Source organism: Phallusia mammillata, chromosome 1 (genome assembly GCF_965637545.1).
Source record: "Phallusia mammillata chromosome 1, kaPhaMamm4.hap1.1, whole genome shotgun sequence".
Lineage (NCBI taxonomy): Eukaryota > Metazoa > Chordata > Ascidiacea > Phlebobranchia > Ascidiidae > Phallusia > Phallusia mammillata.
In genome coordinates, this window is record NC_137252.1 from 7,409,223 (window position 1) to 7,431,114 (window position 21,892).

The following is a 21,892-nucleotide window of genomic DNA, read 5'->3' on the forward strand; positions in this document are numbered from 1 at the left end:
TTCCAGTTTCAATCCGGTTTTGATCGGTTTCTGCCCCCTACCGAATCTCCAAACCGGTTCAAACCGGTTTTTAAAATCGAAAATTTTGACCCGATTTTTGACAAAACCCTAAGGCTATAGCCTTTCCGTTTTTTCGAATTTTGGGGGTCAAAAAATCGATGAAAAATCCGGTTTTCGGTGGGTTTTCGCCGGAATATTCCAGTTTCAATCCGGTTTTGACCGGTTTCTGCCCCCTACCGAATCTCCAAACCCGTTCAAACCGATATTTAAAATCGAAAATTTTGACCCGATTTTTGACAAAACCCTAAGGCTAAAGCCTTTCCGTTTTTTCGAATTTTGGGGGTCAAAAAATCGATGAAAAATCCGGTTGTCGGTGGGTTTTCGTGGGAATATTCCAGTTTCAATCCGGTTTTGACCGGTTTCTGCCTCCTACCGAATCTCCAAACCGGATCAAACCGATATTTAAAATCGAAAATTTTGACCCGATTTTTGACAAAACCCTAAGGCTATAGCCTTTCCGTTTTTTCGAATTTTGGGGGTCAAAAAATCGATGAAAAATCCGGTTTTCGGTGGGTTTTCGTGGGAATATTCCAGTTTCAATCCGGTTTTGACCGGTTTCTGCCTCCTACCGAACCTCCAAACCGGTTCAAACCGGTTTTTAAAATCGAAAATTTTGACCCGATTTTTGACAAAACCCTAAGGCTATGGCCTTTCCGTTTTTTCGAATTTTGGGGGTCAAAAAATCGATGAAAAATCCGGTTTTCGGTAGGTTTTCGTGGGAATATTCCAGTTTCAATCCGGTTTTGACCGGTTTCTGCCTCCTACCGAACATCCAAACACGTTCAAACCGGTTTTTAAAATCGAAAATTTTGACCCGATTTTTGAAAAAACCCTAAGGCTACAGCCTTTCCGTTTTTTCGAATTTTGGGGGTCAAAAAATCGATGAAAAATCCGGTTTTGGTGGGTTTTCGTGGGAATATTCCAGTTTCAATCCGGTTTTGACCGGTTTCTGCCTCCTACCGAACATCCAAACAGGATCAAACCGATATTTAAAATCGAAAATTTTTACCCGATTTTTGACAAAACCCTAAGGCTACAGCCTTTCCGTTTTTTCGAATTTTGGGGGTCAAAAAATCGATAAAAAATCCGGTTTTCGGTAGGTTTTCGTGGGAATATTCCAGTTTCAATCCGGTTTTGACCGGTTTCTGCCTCCTACCGAACATCCAAACCGGATCAAACCGATATTTAAAATCGAAAATTTTGACCCGATTTTTGACAAAACCCTAAGGCTATAGCCTTTCCGTTTTTTCGAATTTTGGGGGTCAAAAAATCGATGAAAAATCCGGTTTTCGGTGGGTTTTCGCCGGAATATTCCAGTTTCAATCCGGTTTTGACCGGTTTCTGCCCCCTACCGAATCTCCAAACCCGTTCAAACCGATATTTAAAATCGAAAATTTTGACCCGATTTTTGACAAAACCCTAAGGCTATAACCTTTCCGTTTTTTCGAATTTTGGGGGTCAAAAAATCGATGAAAAATCCGGTTTTGGTGGGTTTTCGTGGGAATATTCCAGTTTCAATCCGGTTTTGACCGGTTCCTGCCTCCTACCGAACATCCAAACCGGATCAAACCGATATTTAAAATCGAAAATTTTGACCCGATTTTTGACAAAACCCTAAGGCTATGGCCTTTCCGTTTTTTCGAATTTTGGGGGTCAAAAAATCGATGAAAAATCCGGTTTTCGGTGGGTTTTCGTGGGAATATTCCAGTTTCAATCCGGTTTTGACCGGTTTCTGCCCCCTACCGAACCTCCAAACCGGTTCAAACCGGTTTTTAAAATCGAAAATTTTGACCCGATTTTTGACAAAACCCTAAGGCTATAGCCTTTCCGTTTTTTCGAATTTTGGGGGTCAAAAAATCGATGAAAAATCCGGTTTTCGGTGGGTTTTCGCCGGAATATTCCAGTTTCAATCCGGTTTTGACCGGTTTCTGCCCCCTACCGAATCTCCAAACCCGTTCAAACCGATATTTAAAATCGAAAATTTTGACCCGATTTTTGACAAAACCCTAAGGCTAAAGCCTTTCCGTTTTTTCGAATTTTGGGGGTCAAAAAATCGATGAAAAATCCGGTTTTCGGTGGGTTTTCGTGGGAATATTCCAGTTTCAATCCGGTTTTGACCGGTTTCTGCCTCCTACCGAATCTCCAAACCGGATCAAACCGATATTTAAAATCGAAAATTTTGACCCGATTTTTGACAAAACCCTAAGGCTATAGCCTTTCCGTTTTTTCGAATTTTGGGGGTCAAAAAATCGATGAAAAATCCGGTTTTCGGTGGGTTTTCGTGGGAATATTCCAGTTTCAATCCGGTTTTGACCGGTTTCTGCCTCCTACCGAACCTCCAAACCGGTTCAAACCGGTTTTTAAAATCGAAAATTTTGACCCGATTTTTGACAAAACCCTAAGGCTACAGCCTTTCCGTTTTTTCGAATTTTGGGGGTCAAAAAATCGATGAAAAATCCGGTTTTCGGTAGGTTTTCGTGGGAATATTCCAGTTTCAATCCGGTTTTGACCGGTTTCTGCCTCCTACCGAACCTCCAAACACGTTCAAACCGGTTTTTAAAATCGAAAATTTTGACCCGATTTTTGAAAAAACCCTAAGGCTACAGCCTTTCCGTTTTTTCGAATTTTGGGGGTCAAAAAATCGATGAAAAATCCGGTTTTGGTGGGTTTTCGTGGGAATATTCCAGTTTCAATCCGGTTTTGACCGGTTTCTGCCTCCTACCGAACATCCAAACAGGATCAAACCGATATTTAAAATCGAAAATTTTTACCCGATTTTTGACAAAACCCTAAGGCTACAGCCTTTCCGTTTTTTCGAATTTTGGGGGTCAAAAAATCGATAAAAAATCCGGTTTTCGGTGGGTTTTCGTGGGAATATTCCAGTTTCAATCCGGTTTTGACCGGTTTCTGCCTCCTACCGAACATCCAAACCGGATCAAACCGATATTTAAAATCGAAAATTTTGACCCGATTTTTGACAAAACCTTAAGGCTATAGCCTTTCCGTTTTTCGAATTTTGGGGGTCAAAAAATCGATGAAAAATCCGGTTTTCGGTAGGTTTTCGTGGGAATATTCCAGTTTCAATCCGACTTGGTCCACGGTCGATCTCCCACGTCTGAATCCTGCCTGTTCCGGAGGGAGCGATGGGTCAATGACGTGTTCGACGCGGAAGTAGATAAGACGCTCGAATATCTTAAAGGGGGTGCAAAGCAAAGATATGGGACGGTAGCTCTTCACATCGCTAACAGGTTTGTTCGGTTTAGGGATTGCGACAACTAGGGTTCTTCTCCAGATCTTGGGGATGTGTAGGTGACGCAAACAGGAAGACATGTATCCTCTTGGCCATGACTTCAGGGTAGAGTATAAGCTCTGGGCAGACAGAATCAGGGCCAGGAGCTTTTGCTGGCTTTGTGTGCTTAAGGGCTGCGGCGAACTCCTCCGGTGTAAAGTCACCAGAGATACTTTGGTCGCTAGGTGTTGGCAGCCTCCAGAGGTTGGACACTTCTCGGCGCACGAGTCTCAATGACTCGCGGTCCTTCTCTCTAAAAATCCCGTTTTTCACGAGTTGTGATGCGATTTTGTTTGCAGAAACGGGACATGTATGAGAGGTGCGTCTTGTCCTGCCAGTTAGATTATTTAGCGTACTCCACGCTATGCGGCTGGAGTGCGAGAAGTCGATGCTGTTGATTGCCTCCTGCCAACGCTGCCGTTTCCTTTCTCCAAGTCTGTCAAGCAGTACTGTAGCTGTCCTGTCAGACTCGGGGCCCGGTGGAGACTGGAGGAAAGCGTTGTAGAGATTCTCGCATTCATCGTCCCAGCATGGTTTGTAGTTGTTTCGACGACCACGTGGTATGGATTTCTTTGCCGCTGTTGTAAGGATGCTGCAGAAATTTTGTTACGCCTTGTCCACCTGAGTGGTATTTGGCAAGGGGAGCCGGCATGTGAATTTGTTGGTCAGAAGACGGAAGAGTCTCCAGTTAGCTTTGCGGAAGTTCCAACGCTTCATCGGTGCGCTCGGGACTGAAGTAACGAGTTTGAGCATCGATATCAGCGAGGGACGATGTTGTGACCGAGGGAACTTTCCAAGTACTCGTCTTTCAGGAAGCTGGCTATCAACGCCTACACTCGCAAACGCCAGGTCGGGGTTGGTATCGGTGTTCCATCGACCGGAGTGAAAGCTGTCTGGTCCCTTCGGATCAAAAAGCAGGGTGAGCGAGTTGTTCGTCGCCCAATCAGCTAAGGTGTTTCCGTCTGGTGAGTTGGTGTTGTAACCCCAATCCTCATGCTGGCAGTTGAAATCACCGGCATATAGGCAGGGTGGGTCGAACACTGGTATCGACGTTGGTGTAAGCCGCGAGGGCGGAGGCTTGTACACATTCACGATCTTTACATCCGCGACGTCTACGCGCATCCACTCAGTCTCAGAGTCGTTCGAAGATTGATCAACGAGATTCCAACTACACCCGTTGTTGACAAATGTGGCAAGGCCATGTTTACGGTGTGAGATTGAGCCAGCTAGTGTAAAATTGGGAATCACTAGCTTGTCTGTTGTTAGGCAGTGGGTCTCCTGAAGCAGGATGACGAGGGCTTTGGTAGTGTATGCCAGCTGCTCGATGACAGTGAGTTTGCTGTTGGTAAGTCCTTCGACGTTCAGTTGCAGTATTCTGGGTCGGAAGGTGACAAGCGAAGTGCTGCCAACTTTCCTTACAGACCGCTTCTGAACGCCTGCACGAGAGAGTGCCCGTGTAGTGCAGGTTCGGTTTCGCCTTTGGTATTTATCCATCAGCTACTTACGGTGACGCCACGTGAAGGCACCTGTCTTGTCACTATTTTACTTAAACATGTCTATGCTATTAGTTTGATTTATACTAGACTTTTCTTCAGTCAAACAATTAATTTTCGCATCAAAAACTATCGTACCATCTAATCTATCACATTGCTGTTATAAAAATGTTTACGGTGTATTAACTTGTAGTCATTATATTAGAGCTAGGTGATCTAGGGCAGTGCTCTTCAACCTTTTTTGGTTTGGTGAACCCTTAAAGTTGTTGTAACGAACTCGTGTCCATCAAATATTTAGTTTCAATGCTAATCCTCGCATTCAATACGCGTGTTGGTGATCTTTATCTGTTGAAATTTATTCTCACTACGACTTTGGTTTTTCACATTTGAAGTTTGCATGCGAATTGTATCCCTTTTCCTCTCTTTGATTTTGATTGATATCTTAGCTCCTATGTTTCCAAAACTAACAAACACATTTAATCTCCCACAAACTGAACATGATAATGAAACCTTACTAATCAATGCACAATAATCAAATCATCAAAATTCTCATTCATGTATTCATTTTTCGCGACAACAACAATGCAAAAGAATATTGAACAGATGTTGGTGGATGTTACGTCATAAAGTAGACATAAACATGTTCGTCAGAGGAAAGCGCCCCTAAAATTTAAACATACTTGTTTTGCACATACACAGTGAAACAGTATTTCAGCTAAGAATCAAATTGTCATTTCTTACTGTGTTAAAATGCGCTGTGAGGTGACAAAGTTTGGCAAACTTCCAAGAAGCAAAGCACAACGAACGGCAATTGATTGGAGTAAGATAGCATCAAAGGGCAGGAATGTAAAAAAAAATTCGTTTTGTTGCGTTTCAAGAATCATTAATAGCAGCTTTTACGTATTAAACTAGACTTTACTTTTGATGGCATAAGTAATAGCTTAATCAAACAAACATGTCAGACGCCTCTAGCGGAAGAAAACAACAAACGACCATAACTGGTACATATGTACATAAAACATAACTGTCAACAATAAGCAACTGTTTTGGGTACGTATTAAAGAAAAAACAGCTTTATAGCGCCTCTGGTTGAATATGGTAATAGCACAACACACAACACAAAATATGTACACGAAGCATAGCGCTTTGGCTTAATGTTGCAACTTTGCAGTGAAATGTAAATATGTAGACGGCGCAGACTTTAGTTTGTCGTTTGCCTTGCCGCGATAGACGGACATAAACGAACAAGTCAAATACTGCCAAACTTGTGTTGCGAGTTTGACAACAAATTGCATGAAAGTAAAAAACAGCCAAAGGAATGAGGCAAGGTTTAGTTTATGAAGTAAGAGAGAATGAGTGCAAAAGCACAAACAGCAATGTTGTGAGTAAAATTCATCGGTTTATAATCGGAAAACTATGACTAAAACATCATCACAGTCCATTTAAAGCATGTTACGATGCATGGAATATCGCGTAGAAGCAAATTGCTTTTGTTGAATAAACCTTCTCGATTATAACATGACGCTGTGTTGGTGTGTGCGTGTTTTCGTGTAAGACAATAATATTGCCCTGCATCGTTCTGTCAAAAGTACTTGGGGGGAAGGGGCAACAACAGTTCCTGAACAAGAGCTCAACCAGGCGGTGGAATCGCATGACGTCAGAATGCGATTTACCCCAGAATGGAACCCAGCTTGACGTCTAGTTGTTTACGTCAGTGTGGCGTGTGAAGTTGCAATGGCAACATGGAGTGTTGACATCTGACGGAATGTGGTGGCGTCATCTTCTGGGCGGCACCAAATAAATTCGTTGTGCGACGTTACGTCAGTGTGATGATGAGATGATGTTATGCGACAGGTGTCATCATCTGACCGAACGTCATAACGTCATCGACGATGATGTCGGGGAGAACTCCCGTGCTGAAGGCAGCCGTGCGTTGGACACCAATGAAGTGAGGACGACGTCTGAAATATAGAAAATCAGTTAAACTTCAACTAAAAAAAGCAATTTAATCTAAATTTTAGTTAAGTCGTGCAATTTCATTCATTGGTTTTGGATACAAAATCCATTAGAGTTTGAAGTAAAGTCACCTTTTTTTGTGGTTGAAATCATTCGGTCGCCGTCGTTTGCTGGAACGTGGTGTGACGTAACTCTTCGTTAAAGCATCTGAAAAACAAATTAGAAATTTAATTTTGCTTTGTGTTGAAGGGGAATAAAACTGTACGGACCAAAATTTCGCCATACTTACGTTGGATTTTTCGAGTGACAGTTTTATTTTTGTTTGGTTATTCCTCTTTTTGCAATATTAAAATGTTAATTAGTAAAGCTGTGGAATTATAAAACCAAAATTTCTACACTGTTTAAACCTAAAAAGCTGAAAAACAAAAACAGTTTGGTAAACCTGCAAAAAAGAAGGTTAATCTTTAAATAATTAACTGGTATATTTTCTAGATAAGTATAAGTTACTAAACAAAAGACGGTAAGTTCTAAATATCAAAACACACCAGAAAATGTATTAAAGCCCCTAAACACCTGTAGACAAAAACAGGCTTGGTTCAGCCTGCAAAAGAAAATAATTATTGTTTGGAAATTAAAACTCTACTTTTTCCAACACCCACAGAACAGAAGTTATTAACGAACCCCTAATCTGAAAAACAAAACAAGGTTCAAAATCCTAAAACCTGAAAAACAAAACAAAGTGTTGTCAATTTAAATATTTCAAAAAACCTTCCGGAACCTGAAAAACAAAATGATTTGTTAATCCTGCTGAAAATAATGTGAAAATCTGAAAAACAAAACAAGAGTTTCAAACCTGTAAAAAATGTTTCCTGCAGAAACAACGTAAGGGTTAAGAAATACAAATGTTAAATATACCTGAAATCGTATATTGCATGGCATGGTTTCAAAAGTTTTTTGTTTTAAAAGTATTTTTACATTTTTCAATTTCCTTTTTTAAAACGCCAATATTTTCACCGAACAGCTGAAAAACAAAAACAAAATCAATATCAGTTTTCAACAATAAACTGGATCAACAACAAGAAACTTACGATTTAGCAAGTAGACTTGGAATTGGACAACAGCAAACCCGACTTCTGCCACAACTAAACTTTTTTAACGCTTGACGATGGCGGTCCGCATGGTTAGAGCAAGCGACGAGGGATAAAAAAAACACAATAACATCAAAAAGGACCTGTCGGCTGATGTAAAAAGGCACAACACCCCCCAAGAACTGGTCTACTTCAAAAGAAATCAAAGGATAGAAAAAGTGGACTCCGCACACAGTATTGTTGATGAAAGAGGGAAAACGACAGAGAAATATAACACTTTCGTTTACAGGTTATAATAGTTATATAATTAACTTTTGATGTGAAACCAGAGTCTGTGAATTTGGTAACGAATCGGTTGTTTGTCTGCTTCGTTCGATAAGAATCTAAAAAAAACGTCGGAACCGCCATCGTCCCTACGCGCGCGATGTAAAAGTACACAAACTAGCCTCAACTACCTGCCCTGCATACAACCGTCGCAAATTAGCCTAGAAAAGTAGAAGGTGAGTCTGTCGTGTTTTACAACCACTCAATTGTCACTGCCCCATAATGACTGGGTGGCCGGGTCAAGCAGAAATACGGAACTGAAGTAAATGATAAGTTAGTTGGCCTAAATCCACAAATAAAAAATGGGTTTAACCAGCAACATGGGAAATTTGGGGCATTTGATCAAGCGAGATTTTTAGCATAAAAATTATATTGTGATTAACATTAATATTGTGATTAATTGGAGTTATTACATCGCATGCTTGATAACCAATTCGCGGCTTCTTTTTAGAAAAGAATACCTTGAGCCGGATGTACAAGGATAAAACAAGCTGGTCAAAGCCCGATAAAAAATCCACAAGGTCCCTAACTTTACAGTTAGCATAAGCGCAGAAATTTGTTTAAAAGGGGACAGTAACGTTTTAAGTCGTATAACTCAACAACGTGTTACTGTCCCTTGCCCTCCGAGTCCCCCCCGCAAGGACCCAAGTGTTTTAGGCAAACGCAAGGCTGGGGAAAAAATTAACAACAGTTTGCGCCCTACCAGGGTGGATCACGAAACTTTTCGGGCTATATGCAAAGCCGGTCTCCTCTGGCTTTCGAGCCAAAGCCTTCATTGGAAATAGCGGTGTCCCTACTCGGTGTCGTCTGCACCGCGGCCAATGCAATGCAGTGGAGGCCATGCCCAGGCCGTGTTTCTATGCGCACCCTATTTTAGCTAAAGCCATTTAGCAACGCGCCACACCTAACTAGAAATCGATCTAAGCTAGAGTCCCTACGTGGCGCGCGAATCCCAAACGTACCCCACCTATGTTAACTATAACCTACCCCTAGTTAACGAGTGCCACTCTAATTGTAGCCCTAGCGCCAACTTGCTGACATAGTAGCACTCATACCGACTTGGGCCGTTCTTTGACCGAAGAAGACTTCCTTTACGGGTCCTCTTCGAACAAAGAATAGGTCACTCAACCCTAGCGCCAGTTAACCTAAGTTAGGCCTAACAATTCCGCAATCCCGGTTGACCCACGACAGACTCCTATTTGTTTACATACAAGTAAAATATTTGAAGTTGCTTGACGATGGTGGAAGAGAACGTTGAGCAGAAGCACATCTGATTCTGCAAGTAAAACAACACATTACGTAACGCGTAACAGACTGCGCTGTGCAAGTTGTAATAATAGATCTAGGCCGACAAGTCTGAAACTACACAACGCGTTGCAGATTTTACAAGCCACGCTGATTTAAAAAACGCGCCCGCTTGTGTGACGTCACAAGGCCCAAAGCACGATGCGTTGCAATAACGGCATCGTGTGAACGTACAACGTTACAACCTTAGAATGCCAGTTAGTCAAGTTGTCATATTAAACCACTATAAGGTTATTTACAACAAATAAATACGGCAAAGAAATGTTTTAGTTATGGGTTGAATGCCCGCATACACTACAATATTGTTGAAGCTGTTCCTATTGTGTAGCATAGTTAAACACAAAACTTTGATTTACCTTGTAACTGCTTGATGATTCCACCTCCGCACACTGCAAACACCACGAGACAAATGACTTGGAATGGAATGACTTTGGCACGCCAAAAACTCACTGTGCGCTGATTGGCTGCGCCCACTCAAGCGTGTCAAGTTCTGATGATGTGGCGCGAGAAAAAAAATGGGAAGTAAAATGTTCTGTGATTAATTTTAAAGAGAAAACAATCAATATATGTTCCACTGTAGGTTGTGTTTAAAGTTTAATTAATCGTATATTAGAGCTGGTATATAAATCACAGTTAGCTACATAAACTAATAACTTTTCAAGAAACAAGCTATCAATAACCTTTAAACTCTGACCCTGCGTTGTTTCGAAGAATATTTTCAAACGCATGTGACATGACCTTCGACCTCTTAAACCAGTTTATAAACATTACACCTCCATTTGTTATTTCAACCATTTTTTTCATGTAAATATGTCGTATGCGCGGTTTTAAGAAGAAATATATTGAGTAGAATAAAATAACAGTCACTTAATCAAAATGTGTATAATACAGTAACGCGTGGCCCGGAGCAATGGGACGTAAACAAATAGTAATATCACTGTTGATGAGCGTTTGAATATCAAAGCCTGTCGCTTTTTACGTCGATTCGGGCCGTTACATCCTTTATTACACTTAAGAACAGATTTGTGTGTAGTGGTTCAATAGTAATAGGCCTAAATATAATAATTGTAGTTCGAGAAAAAGGATGCATTCCTTGCCAATTGTCAACTCAGGCAGCCAGCAATGAAGCAAGGCTTAAAAAGATGCGTAACACAGAGTTGGATTGGATATTATTGAGCACGTGTGTTGCTGGTTGAAAGTTGACGGTAGCTGTCTCAGCAAAATCTCCACGGCACCAAAGGTCAGAGAATTTCAAAAGAGGGATCTGTTATAACCATGGTTGCCATCGACAAGGACTCCAAATAAGGACAACCGAAAAAGTAGATTTTCATACGAAACGAAACAAACGTTTTTGAACAAATCATTGCATTTATACGAGCCATGATATGACACATGCCATGCATTTTTTTGCCAAAAACAATCTGTTCCAGCAACTCTTGTTCGTAGAAAATACTTCGAGCATGCTCAGGTTTAGGTTTCGTTTTTCTTGCAAAACGAATTTGACTTACAATTGTTAAAATTAAGAAAAAATAATTCAAAAACAGGGATTTTTTTAGAAATATACGGAGATTTATTTATTTCGGTTTAAACCGATATGGAGGTTCGGTAGAAGGCAGAAACCGGCTAGAACCAGTTTGAAACTGAAATATTCCGACGAAAAGCCACCTAAAACCGGAATTTTTATCGATTTTTTGACCCCCGAAAATTCAAAAATCGGCCAAAAATCGTTTGCTTCCGATTCCGGTTTAAACCGGTTTAGAGGTTCGATAGGAGTCAGAAACCGACTATAGAACCAGTTTGAAACTGGAATATTCCGGTGAAAGGCCACCTAAAACCGGATTTTTCTTTGATTTTTGACCCTCCGAAATCGAAAAAAGGGAAAAGCTATAGCTTTAGGGTTATTTCAAAAATCGAGTCAAAAGTTTGGGTTTTCAATTCCGGTTTGAACCGGTTTGGAGGTTCGGTAGGAAGCAGAAACCGGCAGAACCAGTTTGAAATTGAAATATATACATATATTTTAGTCGGTTTCTGCCTCCTACCAAACCTCTAAACCGGTTTAACCGGAATCGGAAACAAAAGATTTTGACCCGATTTTTGAAAAAAAACGTAAGGCTATAGCTTTTCCCATTTTTGCGGGTTTGGGGGTTCAAAAAATCGAAAAAAAAAACGGTTTTGGGTGGGTTTTCGCCTGATTACTCCTGTTTCAAACTGGTTCTAAAAATCAATCACTAACCTTTTATGCAACATAATTTTATCCGATACCATGATACTTGTTTGGCAAAGTTACTGGACTTTTTTGCACTATTTCTTATTTAACGAAAAATGAAAAAAGAATAGTCGATTTGAAGCCTATGATAATCACGCATTATTGACAACTCAGCAACCGACATTTTGTTTCATACAGTAGAGGAGAATAAAAAATATGTCAAAAAAACACAAAAACGTTGTCGTCGGTTGAAATCTTTACCAATCACATGATTCAACTTTCACCAAACTCATTATATACGTGAAATTGTTTGTGCAACGTTAACGACATAAGCGCAGCATGTTGTAGTTTTCCGAGAAGTCGACTACGCAGGGAGCTCCTAAGTTTCGGCTTTGAGTCATTAGATTCTCCTCCGTAGCATCTTTGCCAGCAGCTCGACTGGGTCTCGCGGGCGGATTTTTTGCGAGTAATTTAGCGCCATTCTCGGCCTTGTTTATGAATACTTTAAACTAGTGATGCACCGAAGTTTCGGTTGGCCGAAACATTTCGGCCGAATACGCTGTTTTTCGATGTTTCGGTTTCGGCCCGAACTTTTTTTGAAAATTCGGCCGAAACCGAACTTTTTGATTGCATGGAATTAATGCCTAAACTATCATTTTCGCCTGTTCGAAACGTAATAAATTACCTAATTGTTGTGTTTGTAAAATACAAAACATTGTCTACAAAATATTCCAAGTTTAGTAAAACTTCCGCATTGTGAAAGGGATTTTGATTTATTATAATTCACTTCACTCGCATCAACGACACAAGGTTCAGTTGAAAACATCCATAGGAATGGGGATTTTAGGTTCGGCCTGATTCGGCCGAAATTATTCGGCCTCGTGGCCGAATATTCGGTTTCGGCCCGAACCTTTTTAGGCGGGTTCGGTGCATCACTACTTTAAACCGAAGTACTTTCGGCATCACTGTCACTCAAGTTCGATCTCGCCAGTGAACTGGTCTTTAGATTTCCGTTTGCCAGCACAGTTTGTTGCATGAGAGTCATAGACGGAGGGGGCGGCGCCAAATCGGAAAGCTCGCTGTCACTCAAAGTCTCTCGTCCAATCAGGTTCGACTCGTCAGCGCTAACTTGCGACTGTAACGTTCCTCCACAGCTCATAGATTTATCGAACCTCACGTCCATGGGCGGAGGGAAGTTCGTCACGACTGGTGACGTAGCACCAAGTGACGTCATGTTGCCAGTCGACCGTGACGCTTGCAGACACGCTTCGTCGTACATGGGAGCTTCACTGTAAGTCTCAGATAAGTTGAGAGCGTAGGAATGCCTGTTGCGTCCTAAGGAGTAGGAAGACGGATGAGAGCAAAGTGGAGGTGGAGGAGACGAAGACCGAGTCCGTGAGAAGATATCTTCTAGACTCTTCGGCGCTCCCTGACAGGAACCGGATCCGTTTTCAAAACGTTCGATTCGACGCAGGTGTTGCGGGTACCCGGATCGGCCGCAACACGATCCGGCGTCTGACCCGGAAGTTGTAGATCCCACTCGGTTTGCTAGCACCACCCCGCGGATTTGCTGCCCGTTGAATTTTACTCTTCGAAGTTTTTCGTTGTCAAAACGCGTCATAGATTTGCTGACGTCACCGTTGCACTTGTCGGAAAGCACGTGACCTGCAGTGGGACTTTCGCTCATCGCACTACGTCGCTTGTTATGTTCACAACCGTTGGCGCAATCGAACACTCCCGTTTCCGTTGTGGTGTTTTCAGAACTTTTCCATGTTCCATACCTGCGGGAAAGATATTTACAAAAATCAGTTTGATATGCTAAATTATTGCACTTTATAATAATAAACCGAGTTTGAAAAATTTACTTTAATGTAATTTGATTAAGAAAATTGTTTGAAAAAGTGTCCCAAATTTTACGCTATTATTTCCTAATTACTAGATGCATGGAAAATAAAGTAGTCCGACCTAAAACCAAAAGGTTGGATTAGTGTCCCAAGTTACGATATCGTTTCGACCTGTATTGACTCATCAGTGCCACTGGTTACAGATTATTGGAGTCACATTTCAGCACTTTGTCGGAAGACACATGCTGATAAAGTCATGCCGTTCTGCGCGATTTTACAACTGGGCATAAGTCACAGATAAACACAAATTGCAATCAAATATGAATTGAAAACTGCCACTTACTGAAATTGTCTGTCACAGTCATGTCCAGTGCAACTACTCTGTACGTCTTCGTCTGTCCTGCCATCCACGTCACGGGGAACAATCGCGTTGCCATTAGCGACGAACCTACCTCCGTCTTGGTGATGTTCATTGCCATTGACCGAAGTGAACCTCAAACGGTTGGTATGAATCAGCCTCATTTGAATTAATTTTGTGACCTGGGTAAAATAATGCATTTGAATTTATTTTTATTTTTTCAGATTTGTAGGAACTGACTTAGCCGGTTTCTGATGTATATCTAAAACCACAAAGTTTGCCTTTCTGTGTAAAGTCTTGAAAGAAGCGTTCCACTTTGGTTAAGCCAATTTTGCTTGTCGGAAAAGTGGGTTTTTTGGACACGAGGGTGATATACATTTTGTTTTGCCGAATAAAACATAAGAAGCAATTTTACGCCTACTGGTTTTATATGTGATCCGATTTATTAATCACAACATCAAAGATCGTTTGAGCTTGTAGGAATTGCCTACATGTGCATTTATGTCTTGGAGTTTGAATACTTAGTAGGCCTACGCCTGAAACACTAGGTCAATCACATTGAGTTTGGTGTATTTTTTGGTAAATAAGTAATCATGCAGCCCATGTATATTAACTGTGAAAATACTTATGAAAATACTATCGCTTTTTTATGTAAGTTACCAAACAAAAATGGCCTTAAACGAAAAAAACACCTTAGTTTACCTGGATTTAAATTCCTTGTGTTCATATTAATGCAAATAAACGCACAAAACGTTTGTGTAAATATGTTTGCAAATAGGGAAAAAATGATGGTTATAAACTTACCTTCATTCCGAGACCGATTAAATTTTTGCCAATGAAAATTGAAGAAGTTGAAGCAAAGTTGTGGCGAAACAGCAGCACAAGTCGTATTACGCTTGATCCCACGTTCACAACACACAGACTCCCCACCAAGTAAATCAACATCTTGGGAGGATGAACTTCATCTCCATCTTTGCACATCTCGGCCAGCGAGAGGGGAGGCAGAATGATAAGAACGATATAGCAGTAAAAATAGATGAAACCCTCCACCAAGTATGGGAGCTCGCCTTGATCCGCTTCCCACATGGAAGACTGAAGATCCAGGATGTCTAGAAGATCCACCACGACCCAGAAAGCTCGCATCTTGACTTCCTCCAGCTCCCGGAAGCTAGTAACGTTCTTCAGGTGGTCTGCTCCTACTAGAAGAAGATAGAGTCCTCCTATGAAGATGGCTTGAAAGAGGGTCAACATCTTCTTTGCAGATAAGGAGTATTCGCAATCGTTGTAAATAAGATTGTCAAGTTGGATGTTGGGATCAACTTCCTTTACTTGAACAAGATTTTCCTCTCGTTCTCCGGTTACCATGGTTTCAACCATGTTTTCATTTGTGTTTGCTTTTAGTGGAGCATTGTTAATGATAAATCCGAGTGAAGAGCAATCTTTGCGTACGCTCTCCAGGATAAAGTACATCTTAATGTCGAGGACAAAGATAAAAAGGAACCACTCGACCATAGAACACCCGCGTTTAGTTGTTCGAACTTCAGTTCCAACCCAGAGAGCAACGTACCTAAAACAGTAAGCGGATTTAGTAAATCGTTAGCCAACATTTTTTTATATCTGTACAGCTAATTAGTCTGTTAAGGCCCATTGTTTTTTTAATAAAGGACTTTGGTCTTATCCGATTTTAAAATTTACACGTACTCACAACGTTTCACACAGTTTGGGGCCTGTGTGTCCTGTACTATACTTGTTTAGTTGTAGGGAATAGTTTATATATTGGCCTTAATATTATACTAGCGGTTAACATATTTCTTGTCGATGCATTTTTTTTATTTTCTTGCCAAGTGAAAGCCTCATGCACAAAAATAACCTACTAAACGGCCATAAAACGCATTTCATAGTCTGCTTGGACAAATGCATCGGATTTGCTGTTATGCTGGACAGCAACTTGTGTTACAACAGACTTAAATATATCGATCCATTGGAGGTCTTGCAATGCGACTTGTGGTTAGAAACAAAACATAACCCAAGTTAATGTGCAAATACATTATACCACCGATGGTTCGAATCCCACTGCAGGTGGTCTTTTTCACCTTTAAAAAGTACTTGCATCAAGCCTGTTAAACGTCAAGCCGTATGCATATGTAATGCTATCGGAATTGAACAAAATTCCCCAGGAAAAGCATTGGAACATTTGTATGACACATGGGCGTAAAAAAGCGTCCCTGAAGGCATTTCACCTTTTTAACATGCGTAAGTCTGGCATGAAATGGATTGCTTAGTGCTAAAGCATTAGGGAAGAAAACAAATTGTCACGCCACGTCGGAACGGGAAACGCTGGTTGCTTAATTATTTATCAGACGTGTGCGTTCCTAGTAACAGAAAATTTCCGGCGCAATGACAACTCAATATCTAAACAACAGCTGTTTTAACGAACGTACATTGTAAACTTTAACATGGAGGTTTAAGACATGTTGATCTTCTGGTATTTACCAATATAAAGTTTAAAAAGCAACCCCGCTGGACTTTTAGAAATAAGAAAATGATCGCGTTTTGTATACTTTGTATGTTTCTTGGTGGCGTAACCAGACAATAAAAAAACAATAATTTCTTAAAATTTATGTGCATTTTAATCTCTTTAAAGCTTTGTATTTATTAAACAAAAACTGCCCGATTTAGCCAGCAAATTACTTCAATTGTTTGTTTTATTACTTATCTTTAATAGGAAAAAATCCTATCAAAAGTTTGTAGAGCCATACGCTAAATTACAAAGTTTGTTTCATTATAGCTCATTTCAACTTTTAAGTTTTGTACTATGTTGAAACTGCTGTGGGTACAAAGCGCTTCCTGTAGCAAGACCTAGCCTAGATGGATAATATAGGCCCAATTTCCATAGACTACAGAAAGGGTTTGTGATGTTTTTGAATGGAAAAGATTTCATAATTGTTTTGGAGAAAATTAGTTTGGTTATATTGAACCGTCTCACGAAATTTTATGAGATCAGCGAACCGGTTAGCATTACTGTTTACTGTCAATGGACTTTTTGCAACAACACCGGCTAAAAAATGTGACTTTTGTGATAGAACCGGCTGACAAACAAATTGAGTCCCACCAGTGCGTTCAGGTAAATACGAACATACAGATAGCTGCCTAGAATCTGTCCCACTTACCTCAAAACCAGAAGCAGACACACATCTCCGATGAGGAGCATCACAAACACTCCAGTCTTTCTACTTCCGTAATTCTGTTCGACCAAGTAACCATCCAAAACTCCCATTCCGGTCATGATGATCATCGTTGTCATGACGATGTGGATCTTACTGGTGAGCGGTCGCTCCTCGTGCACTGGAAAATCAACGTTGCAGGTCAATGACGTTATTAACCTGACGTCACAAAGGAATGTGCAACGCGATTTTCGAAATTCACACAGACTGAATTTTAATTTAACAAGACGACATTTTTGCTTAAAATATGTGACGTCATCGGTTTGACATACGTTACGTCATCGGTGTGACGTGTTTATCGGATTGTTTACGCATATGAAAGCGTCATCGTGTATTTAGGTGTGACATACTTGACTGGTATGGCGTACATGTCTGTTCTACTATTAAACTCTTGTGACGTCATTAACAGGAAGTTCGTGACGTATTACTGACGCGAATAAAATAAATTCCATCGCGTTTGCGCGCGCGCGGCTTTTGCGTGCGAAAGCATTTCCATGTTGCGTTTTCGCGGCAAGATCAATAGACTATTTCGCTTCGACGCCTTGCATAAGCCACCAGCTATAGCCCGTTGTCAATGCAATTTCGATCCGGTGTATATGCCTGTCAAATATTCGCCGACGTTCTGCGCAATAAATTATGGATACAATATATAATGACGATGGAAAACAGAGGGTGACAATAACTGCAAAATCGCCGTTGTTTATTAATGTGAAAAACTGAATTTGAAGGACGCAGCAGATATATGTAAACAAAAAACGTACATGTCCTGTACCGTAATAATTGAATGCAAAATTATAATAACAAGCGAGTTTTTACCTAAGTCAAATTTAGCCTTGCACTCAAATTAACACGAAACAGGTTCATTACAATGATATTAGTAACACGTATTCACACAATAGAAACGTACAGGTACATTACACTTACATTGATGGTGGTCCATTTTCAGTGTATTCAAAGCAGCCGTCGTAATATCTTCATTCATTTATTGGCTATCGCTAGTGACTCTATATAAATACAAAGCAATTAATATCAGCACAAGCCAGAACAAGGTCCCGAAGAGTTTAGAGCAGTGGTTCTCAGGGTGTGGTACGCATACCACTAGCGATACTCCGGGGCTTTTTAGTGGTACGCGTGCAGCTTTCTGTTGAACCTAATTAAAGTCAGTTTAAAAATTTTATCTCAACTGACCCAACCGATCAGCCCTGATTTGGGGGTAAAACTCGTGTTTTAAGCATTTTCTGAAATTGCTAACTGTGCTTGTTTCAAAAATATGCTGCCCAGGTCGATTTAATAGACTTATGTCGTGGTCTAACCATTAAAACAGGGTTTAGGTGGTATACGCAGCGATAGAAAAAGTAGTCCGGTGGTACGCGATCCATAAAAGGTTGAGAACCACTGGTTTAGAGCAAAATAATTGACATTGCTCTGTAGTACGTGGGACCTTGCCTCGTTTAGTGTATTGTAAGTGATTGTAGCTATTGATTTCTTCCATCGACCGGTCAAACTCAATTCTATCATTGCACAGGCAGCGCGCGCAACCGCTAGTAGAATACATTGGATGTTTCTTCAATGTATGGTTTACTACATTTCAGCAGTTTTACTACATTTCAGCAAACCGGTTTTGCACTGTTATTATTGTATTTTTCTTTTTCTATTTACAACTTTTAATGGAACTGGCTATAATTCTTGGTACCTTATCTTTTAGTTGGACAAATTTGGGGTTTACCACAGTTTCAAAAATACATTTTTTTCTTTTTTAGTGTTTTTCAAACTGTTTACAAAATTAGTTGTTTATTGTTATTATTATTCGCAAGCTGGTACGTTAGTTTTAATAATTATTTCAATACTTTAGTCGACATTTTCATCGACAACTGACACTGCTTAGAAAAACTTTGTTGTCGTGAGAATAACATTTCTACAGCGCTTAGGGGCTGATGTTTCAACCTAGATTTGTATTACCTTGCATAAAAACAGGGCTGATACAACTCAAACTCAAAACTTCCACAGTTATGCCTCATAAACAATAACTTTGCGTGTAGTAAGTAAACCTGTAGTTGTTCCTGCTACTCTTTTTCGTATTTCCCAAGCTCAAAGTGCCTTTTGCAGCTAAAACTGGCGCGTGTCATCTTGCCTACATAAGTGCAAATTAAATAAATGCTGAATGGATGCAACAACTTCATTTCAAGCCATAGCAGTCGACAGTTTAATTAAACAATTCACACCTTTAACCTCAACACCCTTAGCAGTAGCTCTTTAAAACTCAACCTAGGGCCGTTGATTCACCTTTGTGACACGCTCTCCCAGAATTCATCAATGCCTTTCTCGACTAAAGCGAAAAACTAATTTATGAGTTGGTCCCTAGGGGTGAGTGACCGTCGGACGCGGACACGTAAACGCAGCCGGGCTATAGAGTCCCCTTTGGCTTGTGTTTTCGTCGTGGCCCTGGAGTCAACCACGAGATCTCTCTGACAGGAAAAAGATTGTCCGGCTTCAAATTAATTATCGATTTTCGTTTGCCCCAATTAGTTTTGTGCAAATAAACAAGGATCGCCAGACTGAGCTGCCAGCCTTTGAAAAAAATCCCACCACGGCGGCAACGGTTTAGTAAGGCTGTAGCTTATAGGCAGTGTTGCCATACCGCCCTTACTTTTAAGATTTGTCCTATACTTTGAAGGCTAATGTCTTTGAAAAAATGATGTCCTTGTTTCTGACTTGAGTCCTTATTTGTCTTATTTTCAACAATTACAAATCAAATCCCTGCTACAAGTAAAAGTAAATCTAGACCTGAGCTGTCGTGAGATGCGCGAAGTATTTTCTACGTACAACACGTTGCTGGAACAGATTGTTTCTGGCAAAAAATGCATGGCATGTGTCATATCATAGCTCGTGGTAATGCAAAGATTTGTTCAAAAACGTTTGTTTCGTTTTGTATGAAAATTACAATTTTCGCTTGTCCTTATTTTGCAGTCTATATCGACGTCAACCCTACAATAAATGCCCAGATTTTTGCAAATTTTTGTGTTTTGTTTTAGCGCATCAGGAACGACCCCGTTTTGAATTAGATTTTCAGGCCAAGTTAATCGAATTTATACTGATATAACATTTTCAATTGCGTTGTTAATGTAAGTTAAGGGCTGTTTCTAATTTCCTAAAGACTTTTGTTTGATTAGTAACAATCGCTTGAAAAAGCAATTAAGCACTTAACAAACTACTTCAATCAATGGTTTAATGCTGTCTTCTAATTTATTTTCCAGTTGCAAATCACTATGACATATTTTTTCCAAACAACATTGTACAAGGAATGACTGCCTAATCTACATATCTGCAATGATTGAAAACTGAGTAAAGCCTACATACTTTATATTTGTTTTTTCGACCGTATCAAGCCACCGTGTCTGTGGTAGCCTACAAGGACTTAGATGATCTAATGGGTTTTGTAGCAGCTCGTGAAGCCAGAAACCCGACGTTAAAAACATGTTATCAGGAGAGGGCTCCTTTCTGAAACGTTTAAATGCTGTCATCAATTATAAACGAGCGAGAGGCGGTTTATCTGCTACATAAGATCTTGCCGGGACGAAAACGAGCTGTGATGTTTTCCAGAAAGCCGGTTAACTGACAAAGCACAACAGATCAATGCGATTTGTTACGCGCAAAACGACTGATGCCTCCCGACGCAATGGGTATTACAGTGCCCAAGTCACATTGCGAAAACAAATCTGCACTTATCGCAAGCGTAGCAATTTTCTTTCAAATTTACCGCACAGGACTTAGATTGTTTCACATTGATATATTATCAGATAATAATGCTGGGTAGTTTTAAAATTGCCCAACTATTATTTTGTGAAATATTTCCCGACGTTCAACTCTGAACCAACACTGATACGGCTTAAAAGAAAGTTTTATTTTTCACAGACCTATAATTGCTTCCCGAACCCGGTCCTAACCCTAAAACACAAACCCAAAACCCGGACCGAACCGTTTAATACAAAGTGTTAAGTCAGGTCCAATTTAAACCCTGATTTTGTTAAAGGAAAACAGACAACTTAAGCTCTTTGTCATAAATGTTGATAGAATTCAGTGTTGTAAATGGATCGGGCTTTTCGTGTTCAGGCTTAAGTGTGAATAAAATGGGCTCGTTTGGGATCTGATTTTTCATTTGCCCTCATTTGTGCCGCAATTTTATAATGTTTCGGGCCAAATTCGGGATTGTTTAAAAAAAAAAATTTGACATGTTTACAACTGATATTTTCAACAAGTTAATTCATTTCAGTTTTTACAAAAAAAAATGCACGGCCGCCACTTTATAAACTTTTTTTGTTTTTGTGTGTGTGTCAAACTTAATCAACTGCTGCATTTTTTCGAATTGGTCTCCAGTCAGTTTGTTCAACAAGCTACTGTTTTGCAACATTAAAATAGGTTTCTTGTCAATTTGTTAGTCAACATAAATGTTATTTACGCCGCATAAGTTGTACAAACGAGTTTACAACCTGTGGTGCATTAAATAGCAGTGGTGTGACCCGCGAATTCGTTGGAATTTTATGAGGTGACGTCCACCAACTTTTTCAACGCTGTGCAAGCGAGTGAGTCCTTTTTAGTTTCTAAGCAGATCAACGCACGCGTTGCTATTTTTCTGCAACTAAGCAATACGACTAGAATAGGGTTACCAGACGTCCAGAATTTCCCCATGCTACATAACGAAAGATAACACATGCTTTCGCCTAAGATATTTATTGAAACCGTCAGAA

General features: G+C 40.3%; 1 protein-coding gene and 1 long non-coding RNA gene across 2 annotated transcripts; both read right to left on the reverse strand.

Moving 5' to 3' along the window:
• Positions 1–5,384: 5,384 nt before the first annotated feature.
• LOC145209064 (uncharacterized) lies at positions 5,385–9,935 on the reverse strand. The gene is made up of 4 exons (XR_013854997.1): positions 9,872–9,935; positions 7,088–9,486; positions 6,930–7,005; positions 5,385–6,803 (listed from the first exon to the last, which is right to left on the reverse strand). It is a non-coding gene; the product is annotated as an uncharacterized LOC145209064 (long non-coding RNA).
• A 2,540-nt stretch (positions 9,936–12,475) lies between these two features.
• On the reverse strand, positions 12,476–19,441 carry LOC145207073 (uncharacterized). Its single transcript, XM_080078572.1, has 6 exons — positions 19,107–19,441; positions 18,072–18,151; positions 17,094–17,268; positions 14,728–15,490; positions 13,909–14,105; positions 12,476–13,502 (listed from the first exon to the last, which is right to left on the reverse strand). Exons 2-6 carry the CDS (start codon positions 18,127–18,129, stop codon positions 12,662–12,664), a joined length of 2,034 nt encoding a protein of 677 aa, XP_079934698.1. The 5' UTR covers positions 18,130–18,151; positions 19,107–19,441; the 3' UTR covers positions 12,476–12,661.
• Between the last annotated feature and the right edge of the window lie 2,451 nt (positions 19,442–21,892).

What these genes read in the sequence shown, in the direction of transcription:
- LOC145207073 (XM_080078572.1), bottom strand. Translation starts at nt 18,129, where the DNA reads ATGAATGAAGATATTACGACGGCTGCTTTGAATACACTGAAAATGGAC. An exon ending in TGTCTGCTTCTGGTTTTGAG is followed by an intron (nt 15,491 to 17,093) that starts GTAAGTGGGACA and finishes TTACTGTTTTAG; the next exon opens with GTACGTTGCTCTCTGGGTTG. An exon ending in GACTGTGACAGACAATTTCA is followed by an intron (nt 13,503 to 13,908) that starts GTAAGTGGCAGT and finishes TCTTTCCCGCAG; the next exon opens with GTATGGAACATGGAAAAGTT.